Here is a 14,356-nt window from a genome sequence, read left to right as displayed (position 1 = left end):
AGCGTTTTTGTTACAAGTTTGAAAAGCTATATATTTGATAAAGAATGAATGAGGAGTTTGTATTTCAATTTGAAAATACATTTATCATAAATTCTAAAGTCATCAACTAAGTTTTTTCATTTGTTTCAAGTGCATTTATCACATAATTCTACAATAAAAATTCCTCGCATCTTCGAAAATTCCACATCAGAAATGACTGCACTAACAGTGATAATTCATCGCATCTTTAGTTAAAATGGATCGCTTTCAAAAATCGATATGCTATATTATGTTGCTTTTATAACACTTATTTGAACTTTAATGCTATGTTTGTACATAATAAAGACATATCACAATGAAAATATGTAAAAACTTTCCTTCAAATCAATTAATTTGGTATTTTCAAAACGTAAACAAATACAGTTTTCCCATGATCCTTTATTCTACAATAGACATACCCGCATATGACAGTGAAAATGAACTAGCTGGATTCGCACTTTATATACACTGATTTTTTTAGGTCTGAAAGTTACGCTTTTATTGAAATAGTTATCAAAGGTACCAGGATTATTGAAAATTGCCCATATCTCTTTAATACCAGTGAATATTGTCATGTATATAGCACGTGTTGTCATATGATTTGTGTTTTACACAGAAATAAAGTTTGATATTTGATTGTCTCATAATCGTTGTCATCATATTAAATTTAAACAAGTTAACACAATGTAATAATAACTATATTTTTAAAACTACACAAAGAAAGATAACTCTTTATTTAATCTGTTCTAATTTTTGAACTTTGTAAAACTCAAACTGTTACTTCGATGGCAGATGATTTAGTTGCGCACTCTGGAAGCTGTCATTGCGGTGCTGTAAAGTTTGAAGTAGTGGCCGAAAAAGTTCTTCATGTCTACGATTGCAAGTAAGTAGTTTATTTTAGGCATTCGGTTATATTGTTATAATAATAATAATTTATTTGCAAAATACACCCATATGGGTCAAGCAAACACAAATACAACATTTAATACAGACAGTGAAGAATTACAAATATAAACATAAAAAAAACCATAGTTATAAATGGTAATTAATGTAACCTTTGATGGACATGGACCTCATTTTCGCAATTCTAAAGATTGCTTTATAAAGTCACCAATTTCTATTATATGTATACATGACTTTAAATAAATATTTATGCTATATGTAGACTTTGCTTTTACTTAGTAAGAGTGGTCATTCGGCAGTGTGAAATTCTGTATATTCTTTATTTGCTCGTTGAACAATATCAAAGGTAGGTAATTTGATAAAACTGGTTCCCAACAGGTACACATTTTTAAATCTTGACCTCGTTATTAACTTAGACAAAGCTTTATTTAGAGTCGGTTTAAGCAGTACACTTACAAACATAAGCTCAGAAGAGCTTTATAACCGACAGAACACAAGCACAACGAATGAAACATTATGTCATACATATGAAGTGATGAACACATACACTATTTATAGAAAGCAACAGTTCGTAAACGGTATTAATTTGACTCAGTCTGATGCGCATACATGCAACACAAAAGTCCTAAATTTATTAAGTATCTTAAACACACACAAACTGAAACATGCACTTATGAGGTACACACACAATATCATTTAGGAAGGTAGAATAGTCTTAGAAATACCAAATGGTCTGTAGGGTAACTTGGTGCTATCAATCGAATTCGTCAAAAACAAATCTCTACTTTCTTCGAATTTGACTTACCGCATTAGACTCTTCTCCAGGATTGTTTGCATCAATTGTTTAGGATACAATTCAGAAAAGAAATTGTTTTTTTTTTTTTTCAGGATTTTACACCTTCTGCAGGAACAAAAAAAAAAAGACCATCGAAATCTAAAACAGATTTTATTTTCTGAAACACAAAATGCAATGACATTTAAACTTGATATACAATATGTATACATCTAATAGATGACTTGCCTCAAACTTTTTCAACTCCACAGGTTAGTCTGTCCTTAGTACACATAAGGCCGTTAGTTTTCTCGTTTGAATACTTTTACATAGTCATATCGGGGCCTTTTATAGCTGACTATGCGGTATGGGCTTTGCTCATTGTTGAAGGCCGTACGACTACGGTGACCTATAGTTGTTAATTTCTGTGTCATTTTGGTCTCTTGTGGACAGTTGTCTCATTGGCAATCATACCACATCTTCTTTTTATATTAGAGTAGAGGTATACATACAGCCATTGTCCGTTTGTTATGATGAACCTTAATAATTTTCTTAATTACATTGTACCTAAACGAATTTGATTAATTATTTGTTGGCTGAATTACGTCCAGTAGCAAATATTCCATGCATGTTCAGAACGATTTTCAACTGTGTAACTCTTTGATGTGATATATTTTTTTTTAGTTGCAGTATTTGTAAGAAGAAACAGAATAAACATTTTGTTGTACCGAAATCCAGATTTAAGCTGTTACAGGTATTTTAATTAATAGTTGACCTTTAGATATACTGCTACGATAATACTCCAAGAAAATTAGTTATTGTGATGTGACCAAATGGTATACATATGTTGATAGAAAAGACCTACACTCTCTTGTCGTAAGGCTATGGAAAATTTCTTTAAATATCTGATCGTAAGGAATATATAAGGCTATAAAACGTTTCTTTAGAGCTCAATAGGAATGAGCCGTGTTTCACCTGGTTTTTTAAAAATAATTTAATATTGGACGAAGCATTTTAGGCTAAGCACTATTAGGACTAGGATTTTAAATCACTGTTGTGTTATGGAACTGTTTTGTGATTTATCTTCTGGAAGAACATAGTCCCACAACTTCATATAAGAATAAGAAGATGTCAGGTGCTGATTCTTGCGGGGTTCAGCCATGCCATTTTGCGTCAAAAAAAAAGTCCTCTAAGACTTATTATTTATTTTCCGTAGTGCTCCCTCCTCTTACATCTTATCATGAATCTGCGTCTGGAGGTGACATGACTGCCAACGAGACAATTATCAATAAAATAACGAATGATGTAAAAATATCAACTATAGATTACCATACGGCCTTCTATGAGCAATAACAATACCATACAGTAAAGCTATACAAGACCAAATATAAAACAGTTCACGCGAGAAAAGTAACGGTCTGATATATCACGGTACAAAACAATGAAAGAAAAGCAAGTAAGATATATATCAACAAACGCGAACCACTGCAGAAAAGTCTCCTGACTTCGGAAAGGCACATACAGAATGTGACGTGGTTAAATTTGTCGGTGGATGTCCCCGCTTTCTCTAACCTGTGACAATACACGCAATTTTGAATACTTGCATATTATTTAAATTTATTGCAAAACATGTCAGTATAGTTAAGTTATACAACCCATTCTAACTGCGTTTTATCGTATCGCAGTTGAATGTTTCTGCTGGCATTGTTAAAAAGAAATTAAACACAATAGTTATCATATACATACGCCATTAGTTGCTCAATGTATTCTGCACTATTTGATTTCTTCCAGGGTGCTGACAATATAACTACATACACCTTCAATTCACGCAAGGCTCAGCATACATTCTGTAAGACATGTGGTGTTCAAAGTTTTTATACACCAAGATCTAATCCAGATGGCTATGGTAGGTCCAATCAAATGTTTTATACTTGTTTTTATCAAAGCTTTGAAAATATATTAACGTGACAATATATAAGTCTGCAATCCCAGAAACAAAATGTGTTATGCAACAGATAATATAGGAACAATGCGGCACCTAAAAAAAGAGTCGGAAGATACATTTTACCAAGGGGACATTTAATACTCATAACATAGATCTTGCCCCACATGTGACACCCGTCGGTATACGCCTATAAAATGTTAAAGATTCGTGTTTCTTGTTGATGACAATTTCTGTTTATACATGTTTTACTATAATAATTATATATCACTCGCTGAAACCAAAGGATGTTTTTTATTGCTGTACCATTTATTGTATACAGGTATAGCACCACACTGTATTGACTCGAACACAATAGAAAGGATAGAGGAAGAAAAATTTGATGGACAGAACTGGGACCAACACATTGAGAAGTCTGGCATAAGACAGAGATCTAAGGAATGAATAATATTACCCATATAGTTACATTGTGACGTATTTGTTTGAAGCTGTTTATACATGTGTCAGATGGTCGATTTAGATTAATATGATCAATTGTATGGAAACTCATTTAAGACTATGTAATATACCAAAAGATAGTATACAAGTGTAAATACATAATAGTTTTGTAAATAGATATAAATAAAAAAAAGGTGCAAATAAATATATTTCAGGTGTTCGAATTGTGAATGATTACAGTTGTGGTTTGGTGAAAACAAAAATTTATTTAAATACTAAAAATACAAATACAGTGTCAAATTATACAAATGTAGTTTATATATATAAACTCAGTGGCGGATCCTGAAATTGTCATTGAGGGGACGGGCGCAGAATGCCAAAAGAGAGGGCCATGTTTCAGTGATTCCAAATAATCAACCAAATGTTTCCGCAAAATGAGGGACCGGGATCCCTCCCCTAAATCCGTCTGTAACTCACTGTACTAATAATAAAACGGTGGATACTAAATGTAATCATGACATTTGTGTTAGTTATTCATTTGATTAGGAATTTAAGATCAGAAAGCATACATTTGTATGTTGGACATATACAATAATTGTTTACACAATGAATGATTTGATTGTTGCTTACTAACGTCCAGTGGCACATATTCCTAAAAATATGTTTTTGATTGTTAAACAATATTAACGTCAGCACACTGGCTACTTATCCGATTGTAAACATGTCCTGTGTATATCCCTCTCTTACAAGTTCATCTCTTCCACTGTACTTTTAAACGGTCTCCCACGCTTGAAATATAATAACCTACGCCAAGCTCATTCATCAGGTTCATTGACAGCGAGTTGGCGCAAATTAAAGAACGAAACTTCAAAATGAACTAAAAACAGGTTCCGAATGTTACAAATGACCCACATATAATAAGACATCTAGAGGTTACCCAGTTTTTAAATTAAATTGGTCAGATCGTTTTATGACTAGAACAGACATGAAATCGCTTCTTAAATTAACTTTACTTTTCTTTAAACCGTCTTAAATACCGACAGTCTTCAATTTCCTCCAGTCTTTCTTCCAAGGTAGGATTGTGCATGAATATATCGGGTTCAATATCATAGTCACGTGATTTGATGACGGTTGGTTTAATTTTGTAAATAGGAGGTAGCTGTGGCGGAGGTAGTTTTAACGGTCTCTGTTTATTAAATTCACTTCGAATACTGCTCGGTCGAATGTCTGTTTTTAGAGGACTTGGTGTTGGCGGTTTCTGGACCTTTCTGTCGACCAAAAATAACTTTCCAATCTCCTGATCCTGCGCAACAAACGATGCTGTGAAAGCCTTCACTTCGTTAGCCTTCTCAAAACGTCGAAGCTTCTCGTTGTTCACATAATCATTTTTAATTCTGAACTTTAGAATTCGGTTTTTAATTTTCTTCTTTAGTTTATCAGGTGAAATGTATATAGGTTTTGAATCATAAGTTAACGTATTTTCATCATTAATAACTGGAATTTTGTCTTTTGAACTATCCTCCTTTGGTGGGATACACGGCAGACTATAACTCCTTACGATATCCATAATTGTTGTTACCTTGAAAAGAAACACAAAAAGTTATTAAGAGTTATCTCCACTTTAACATTAAACAATCAATTAATAGTATGCGAGTGATTTACATTGTTTACATGTAACATGTTTTAATTCCAAAATAACTTTCCGAAGTTTTTCCTTTAGAAATAAAATGTATAAATAAATAGTCTTGAAAATTGACAACAACATAACAGCATAACTTATTTTAACGTATGTAGTATAAATTGTTAAAATCTATAAAATATCTACATGCTAGTGCGATTTAAACCTGTAGATATGGTAAATATATAGAGATTTTATCGTTTGATGTCGTTCTGTTGTTAGGCAATATTGTCCTTGATTCATGTATATTAAGTGTATAGTATCATAGATTGCAGTGCCCTATTCACTTTCTTTAGAAGCCTTGGTGGTTCAAATGTTAACTACAAATTCAAAAGGACGAGATGTTTAAAGCCCGAAGAAGAGCAATATCATTGGCAACATCAAACTTCAAATTCAAATATTCATGCGATATAATGGTCTGCAAATTAAAACAACGACGGGTAAATGTTGAAGATTTAACAAATATAACAGATATTGCACCTTACAAAGAAAAATAGAAATATAACTCCATCAACGCTTGTGATAGTGGTAATTATCTGTCGTTAGTTGGACTATTTAAAATATATACCATACAATTCAAATCAAGTATTAAGACCTTATATTATCAAGTAGAAAAAAAGTCAATATAATGATACTTTTGAAAGATCGTTCTGAAAGAATTTTTTTTACCAATTAAAAACCATAAGAATAGTAATTTATCAAATAAGTCAACAATAAAGAGCTCCAAAGTTGGGTGGTAATACTATCTTGCATATTTCAACCATTCAGCTATAAGTTAAAATTAAAGAAAGTAGCAATTGATATTATAAAAAGATATACTATTTAAGGAATGACTGTAATATTTTTTCTGTCTATGAAGAAATAACATAAAAAATTGGGTGCACACTGAATAACGCGCGTAGCGGGTTATTTAACAGTGTGCACCACATTTTTTATGTTATTTCGAATAGACAGAAAAATATTACAGTCATTTCTTATAATTTAATTCTAAATTCCATTTTAAACCGTAAAAAACCATGAAAAAACGTTGATGACGTCACGGTCACATGACTAAATTATGTCTATGGGCTCATAACAAAATAACATCAGCCAATCAGAAGACGCGTTACATCCAAAATTAAATTATAATATATTAATATAATTTATATAAAAGTGTATCAATCTTAGATAGATATCAGATGGTTATCCCAAGACCTTGAATGAGCTGTTATAATTAGTTTTTAGTTTATAACAGTCTATTTTTGTGACCCTTTCTAGCTTGCTGTCCGGTGTGGTCCAAAACTCCGTGTTGATCGAAGACCGTACTTTGACCTATAATAATTTACTTTTACAAATTGAGACTTGGAAGGAGGTTGTCTCATTGGCACTCATACCACATCTTCTTATATCTATGATTGCATGTTTGAGCAAATTCAAATGTAAAAGCAAATAATTGTAAAAATGCAAATAAGATAATTATTTTTAACGTCAAGTGCCAGTAATAAATGCATATCCAGGACGAAAATGGGTTCATAGGATATAAATAAGCCACTTGCTTTGTACCAGACTGTCGACACGCTGAGCTGGAGAGGTAGACATCGGACTTATTGTTCTGATTCCACGCCGACCAGTCTCAGCTGCATGGCAAGCGAAGTAGCAGAAATTACAAACTTCAACCTGTTTATAGTTTGCCTCGGCGTTTAGTTAATTTATATGTTTTATAGTTTTTATTCTCAAGGGTCTAGATGAGGCCGCCACACGGCAATTGCCGCGTTGAAGACCCATTGGTGGCCATTGGCTGTTTTGCACTCTTTGGTCGGGTTGTTGTATTTTTGACTCACTGTCTGCTTCCTATCAAATTATATTTTGACAATTTTGACTGTCCCTTTTATATTCTTTGATTTGTATGCATTTAAATCTTAAATCTTAGCATTTTGTTTTTGTTTAGTTTTATCTGTCTGTGTGTGTGTTATATGTATATGTGGAAAATGCTAAGAATTTTAAAGACTAGTCCCACAGAAAATGCTAAGAATTTTTAAGACAGAAAGTGCTATGGATTTTTAAGACCAGTCACACAGAAAGTGCTATGAATTTTTAAGACTAGTCACACAGAAAGTGCTATGATTTGTTAAAACTAGTCACACAGAAATAGCATAGAAATATTCGGCAATCGTAAAATAATGTAGTCATCAGTCACTACCAAATGCAGAAGAGAACAGTGGTGAAATGTGTTCCTGTCTCAAGTCATGAGCCTCTGGCCTGTGCTAGTATTGTAATTTTAGTTCATTTATATATATATTCAGAGTTAAAAGCATCCATTATCACTGAGCTAGTACACATTTTTGTTTAAGGGCCAGCTGAAGCACGCCTTATGTTGCGGGATTTTCTCACTGTCTGCTCTTTGGTCGGGTTGTTGTCTCTGACACATTCCCCATTTCCATTCTCAATTTTATTGACATTCATTCTTTAAAAGTTTAAAAAAAAAAATCTAGTTAAATACTAAGTATTCTTTTAATAAAATTGAGAATGGAAATGGGGAATGTGCCAAAGAGACAACAACCCGACCATAGAAAAAAACATTTTTAAACTTTAAAAAGAAATATTAATGCAGACGGCCATTTTTTTCTAAAACAGTATCAATAATAAACTAGAGGCTCTAAAGAGCCTGTGTCGCTCACCTTGGTCTATGTGAATATTAAACAAAGGAAGTAGATGGATTCATGACAAAATTGTGTTTTGAGATGGTGATGTGTTTGTACATCTTACTTTACTGAACATTCTTGCTACTTACAATTATCTCTATCTATAATGAACTTGGCCCAGTAGTTTCAGTGGAAAATGTTAGTTAAAATTTACAAATTTTATGAAAATTGTTAAAAATTGACTATAAAGGACAATAACTCCTTAGGGGTCAATTGACCATTTCCGTCATGTTGACTTATTTGTAAATCTTACTTTGCTTAACATTATTGATGTTTACAGTTTATCTCTATCTATAATAATATTCAAGATAATAACCAAAAACAGCAAAATTTCCTTAAAATTACCAATTCAGGGGCAGCAACCCAACAACGAGTTGTCAGATTCATCTGAAAATTTCAGGGCAGATAGATCTTGACCTGATAAACAATTTTACCCCATGTCAGATTTGCTCTAAATGCTTTGGTTTTTGAGTGATAAGCCAAAAACTGCATTTTACCCCGATGTTCGATTTTTAGCCATGGCGGCCATCTTGGTTGGTTGGCCAGGTCACCGGACACAATTTTTTAACTAGATACCCCAATGATGATTGTGGTCAAGTTTGGTTTAATTTGGCCCAGTAGTTTCAGAGGAGAAGATTTTTGTAAAAGATGACTAAGATTTACGAAAAATGGTTAAAAATTTACTATAAAGGGCAATAACTCCTAAAGGGGTCAACAGACCATTTGGTCCTGTTGACTTATTTGTAGATCTTACTTTACTGAACATTTTTGCTGTTTACAGTTTATCTCTATCTATGATAATATTCAAGATAATAACCAAAAACAGCAAAATTTCCTTAAAATTACCAATTCAGGGGCAGCAACCTATCAACGGGTTGTCCGATTCATCTAAAATTTTCAGGGCAGATAGATCTTGACCTGATTAACAATTTTACCCCATGTCAGATTTGCTCTAAATGCTTTGGTTTTTGAGTTATAAGCCAAAAACTGCATTTTACCCCTATGTTCTATTTTTAGCCATGGCGGCCATCTTGGTTGGTTGGCTGGGTCACCGGACACAAATTTTAAACTAGATACCCTAATAATGATTGTGGCCAAGTTTGGTAAAAATTGGCCCAGTAGTTTCAGAGGAGAAGATTTTTGTAAAAGCTAACGACGGACGACGACGACGACGACGACGACGACGGACGACGGACGACGGACGCCGGACGCCGGACGCCAAGTGATGAGAAAAGCTCACTTGGCCCTTTGGGCCAGGTGAGCTAAAAATGAATGAAGTCGACCAAAAAAAGTACGAGCCACTGTGAGCTAGGCCAGAAATAAGAAAGGATACACATTTTTCATTCAGGAATTAAAGTAATAAGTAGAAAGAAAACATAATAAAAAAGAATAATATATCTTACCTGTTCCCCAGTTATTTCCACAGAACTGTCTGTACCACGTGTTTGTACAGATGAACATAAAACAGGACTTAGCTTCTCATTGCTTCGTAAAATTAATTGTCACATTTTAACGTCGCCATAATAGCAAATGAAGAATATTCTACAAATTCGAACAAATATACCACTTGAGTTCCCTAGTGTTGACATGTACCAATACCATAAATTATCAAACCTTCTTAGGATAATATAAGTAGTTGACAATTGTCATAATATAAAACGATTTTGATCCGTATTGTTCTCTACTTCACGACTGTAATTCAATGTTTTTATCATATTTTTCTTTTAAATGTTAACCTTAGGTCTTTATTAAAGTTTAATAACTTGCTCAAGAGCTAAAATACAAATATTATTGATAACTATACTGTTTTCAACTTTTATTGACAAGTTAAGCGATATTACTAATCAGCTTTTCTATCAAATCTTTAAAGTTTATGATATATAGTTGAAATGAAATTGAAATACTTATTTCTCTTTTTATGAACTTGGCCTAAATATATGAGTCATTACGCGAGTAATTAAAATTTGGAAATATGAAAATAATGTTTTTATTATACCTTACCTCACCTGTAAAGACAAATTATAAATATTTTAAATCCCTTCGATTGTATTTCATATTGTCCAACGTCAAGCATCAGAAGTCTATACATTAATGTTACGCAGGTTGCAATTTTTTTTTTAATAATAAACAATAATAATTTATTATTTTAAACTTAATTTTTAAATTTGAAGTTTCGGTGTGGACCGTTATTCATGACGTATTGTATATTTTCATATACCGGTTGATATGTTTTGAAATTCTCAAAACTGCAATCGATCTCAGATAACTTGGGGTATATAACATAAGTGAGATTTGAAATATCTAAATGTATGTACAGAGAAAGAAGGAAACTGCACCCATCTCAACCATAAAATCAAGCTAAATTTCACAAAACTCTTGATAATATTATTGGTATTGTAAGATGATGACTTTGTTTTGTGTTCAAATTATTAAAAATAAATAATTGATAAAATTGTCGCAATAAGAAGATTTTTTTATTCGCAGAAGTAGCATTGGCGCAATTAAGTTGTGGCGCAAATGAGGTTTTTTTTGGCGGAAAAAGATATCGTCCTTGTCGAATTAGACAATACAAGATCATGATTATGAAATGCGCACGAACTTTCCAATAATGTCTGTTGAGATAAAAGGATTTGTGTTTTATTAGTTTAAGGGTATTAATGACGAGAACAATTAAAATTTCTACAAAGCAGACCCAGCAGGATGAAGGGTGGTACATTTTAAATGTTATTGGTAAAGACGAAACTATTGTGACATTTACATACTATTATACAACTAATCACATGAGATTAAACGACAAAAGATAAAAGAACTCCAAAATAAAAAAGGAATTAACTTTGTTTACAGTTTTTATGAATTTTAATAGGCATGTCGTCGGATTTTTTTTTATGTATTTCTTTAAATTAAAATTGTAAATATGTCCCTTCAAGATCATAACCTTTGCATTGAGTCTTACAGTAAGACGAAACTGGAGACGGATGACAAGGGACCAGTATTTTTACTAGTTTATTACTGACTGTATAGGAACTCAACAAACAATGTTTATTTACGAATTTTAAAACAGATAAAGATAATTGTTGAAATAAACCTTTTTGAAATAAACGAATTTTAAAACAAATAAAGATAATTGTTGAAATAAACCTTTTTGAAATAAACGAATTTTAAAACAAATAAAGATAATTGTTGAAATAAACCTTTTTGAAATAAACGAATTTTAAAACAGATAAAGATAATTGTTGAAATAAACCTTTTTGCAAGGACTCGGACACCATGATTTTTTTCATCAATATGTTCTTAACAGCAGGTTACATACATACTTTGGTTTTGCTTTCAGAAAGTGCTAGTGTGCTACACAATGGTATAATTATTGTTATGTGTTTACGTATCGTGTTTTTTTTTTTTATCATTTGCTTCCTATTATTATAGGCTGATAACTAATTTGTACTCGTTGACAACTGGACCTTATGGCCTGAATTGGAACAAGCTCATTAAGATTTGACATGCTGAAATGAAACGTGTGGCATTATATAACATATCATAGATAATACAATGTAAAATGGATTGACCTAACAACAAGGAAGGAAATAGATTATTTGTCATGTGATATAATTGGAAATTTGTATGCGTATCTTTTCCTGTCATTTGACGAATGATGTTATTATAAATATCTTAAACAAATACGGTATTCCGCCACCCCCTCTCCCATATATAATTTACACGTTTGTTCATACATTTCACCTGCACGAGTCTACGTTTTGTAAATTCGAATATACCACATGCAATTGATTTCATTCAGCAGTTTAAGGATTAAAAAAAAAACCCAAAACACCCAAACAAAATTTGAAGGGAAAAATACTTGTTTTCACATACAATTATTTCTATTTAATTACCGCGTTTATTTCTGAAAGAGATAAACAATTAACTATTAATGATTTAGCTGATTTGGACTTGGAGGAAAATTGGACTTTGTTAAACAACACTTTTATTAAAATACAAAATGCTCTGAAACTGTCAATATCAATCAAGATGCTTGATTTCTTGATTGCCTACATATTTGCTACATTAGGAGGATCTGTTTTTCAACATGCAGCCCCATGAGAACCAGCTATGTTCCTCTTCTTACCGACTTGTTCCTAGCTTCCTTCATACTAGACTAACTTCGCACAAAATCCTCCGAGGAGGAATGAACAGAAGATAGCGTTATCCTTTTAGTTTTATTTCCCGCTAAATATATGATGTCCTCTCATTAAAGATTATATAGCATGGTGACTGTGTTGAGCACATCTATCATTTAAAAGATAAATGAAGGATACACCAGATACAGGTAAGGCTGCCACATATCCTGACTTACATCTCGACCAAAAGAATCAGTTAAGAACAAAACTTTACTCCAAAAAAAAAAGAAGATTTCAGTGAACGTTTCGTTTTTATGAAGAAGTAACATCAGGGATGCTGATAACAGAACAGCTTTGAACCAAGAGTTCCAACATGTGAAATTACAATCATCCACCAAAAATGTGAATCACGTCATCACAAGTTGTTTGACCATTCCAATTTTAATCATGTGGCCCGAGAACACAGTTATTTCGTAGTGCATTTCTTTTAGACAATAAATTCAAATTAAAAAAATGGCACCTGCTCTTTCTCAAAAAGATTTTTACAGTGTAGTGTACTACCAGTGAGACAAATAATATCAAAATTATAGAAACTTCTACCAGCTCTAACTCAAAATATTGACAATTCTGTGTTAAGGGGGTGTAAAATTCAGTTTGACAGCTTCAGACGTGATAAAAATTGACCTTTTTGAACTGGACCAAATCCCTACTTAACATAAAGATTCAGCACCTAATTTTTTTAACATGTAATTAAACCCCCTATTTAATATTTCATGCATTTAATATCAAGAAATAAATTGGGAAAGTGTATCAAATGAAACATGCAAGTAATACAATGTTTACACTAGGGACTATATTCGTAGACAACGAAAACCAAAGGACGATAACTGTGTCCTTGGACCATGTCCTTCTTTTTCGAATATGGCCTACGGAATTAGACTTATCACCGGGTTTATGCTTACAAAAGCAACATGACGGGGTCTGCTTAAATTCCGGAAACTTGGGACCATCCTCGATTTCTTATGGGGTTTGTGTTGCCTAGTCTTTCGTTTATTTATGTCGTACTTTATTTGCCAACAAAGTGCGGTTGCGGTATAGAAATATGGTCATTATTCCTTTCCCTGCGATCGGCAGTAAACACTCATTCAATTTAATCGTCCGTTTGGCTGTTTGGGATGTAAAAGTTCGCAGTCACGTTCAGAATACGGAAGTGAAATGTTATTCCTTGGCTAGAGAGATTGCCATGTTTTTTGTCCATTTAAAAACCTTTCCAAAAACTCTTTGAGGGGTCTGTAGCTGGCATGTTGCAAGAGAACACTTTCTTAAACTATCCAATTTACCCTTATTTTCCCGTGGCATTCTAAACTTCCCTGATCTTCATCTTATACGGCTTCTATTACAGAATATTCCTATTGTATTTTAATTGTTCACTTGTTCTCGTTTTGGACATTTAGGAAATGTTTTCTATTGAACATTAAGCAACCAACAAACAATCGATCAATCGATGATTCTTTATTTGATGTTGATTATCTTTTAGTCGCATTTGTTTTTTTGCCATGAAATTTTGTTGTTCGTTTTCGACTTTCCAGTTTTAATATCCATTTGACATCGTTTTCTCCTTTTGTCTTACTTAGTCACAAATGATGTATGTTTTATGATTCGCATTTGTTGTTTGTGTAGTTTCTATCGCTCCGTCAAGATTAGTGGTTTGATAAATAATGGATTCTTCCGGTCTATATATAGAGAATATCATATGGCTTTTTCAATATCGCATCCGTATCAACCCGAGACACCAATATAATCCCAAGAGCT

General features: G+C 32.6%; 1 protein-coding gene across 1 annotated transcript; it reads left to right on the top strand.

The window, feature by feature from the left end:
* The first annotated feature begins 773 nt into the window (after positions 1 to 773).
* Positions 774 to 4,282, top strand: LOC143075257 (centromere protein V-like). The gene is made up of 4 exons (XM_076250621.1): positions 774 to 901; positions 2,378 to 2,447; positions 3,485 to 3,599; positions 3,958 to 4,282. Exons 1-4 carry the CDS (start codon positions 804 to 806, stop codon positions 4,077 to 4,079), a joined length of 405 nt encoding a protein of 134 aa, XP_076106736.1. The 5' UTR covers positions 774 to 803; the 3' UTR covers positions 4,080 to 4,282.
* The last annotated feature ends 10,074 nt before the right edge of the window (positions 4,283 to 14,356 follow it).

The sequence above is a fragment of the Mytilus galloprovincialis genome, chromosome 5 (assembly GCF_965363235.1).
Source record: "Mytilus galloprovincialis chromosome 5, xbMytGall1.hap1.1, whole genome shotgun sequence".
Classification (NCBI taxonomy): Eukaryota; Metazoa; Mollusca; class Bivalvia; order Mytilida; family Mytilidae; genus Mytilus; species Mytilus galloprovincialis.
This window is presented reverse-complemented; position numbering and strand designations above follow the sequence as displayed.

Bases quoted from the DNA above. Each gene is read 5' to 3' on its own strand.
- LOC143075257 (XM_076250621.1), top strand. From the start codon at position 804: ATGGCAGATGATTTAGTTGCGCACTCTGGAAGCTGTCATTGCGGTGCT. The intron at 902-2,377 runs GTAAGTAGTTTA...ATTTTTTTTTAG, and splicing joins CTTCATGTCTACGATTGCAA to TTGCAGTATTTGTAAGAAGA. The intron at 3,600-3,957 runs GTAGGTCCAATC...TATTGTATACAG, and splicing joins ATCTAATCCAGATGGCTATG to GTATAGCACCACACTGTATT.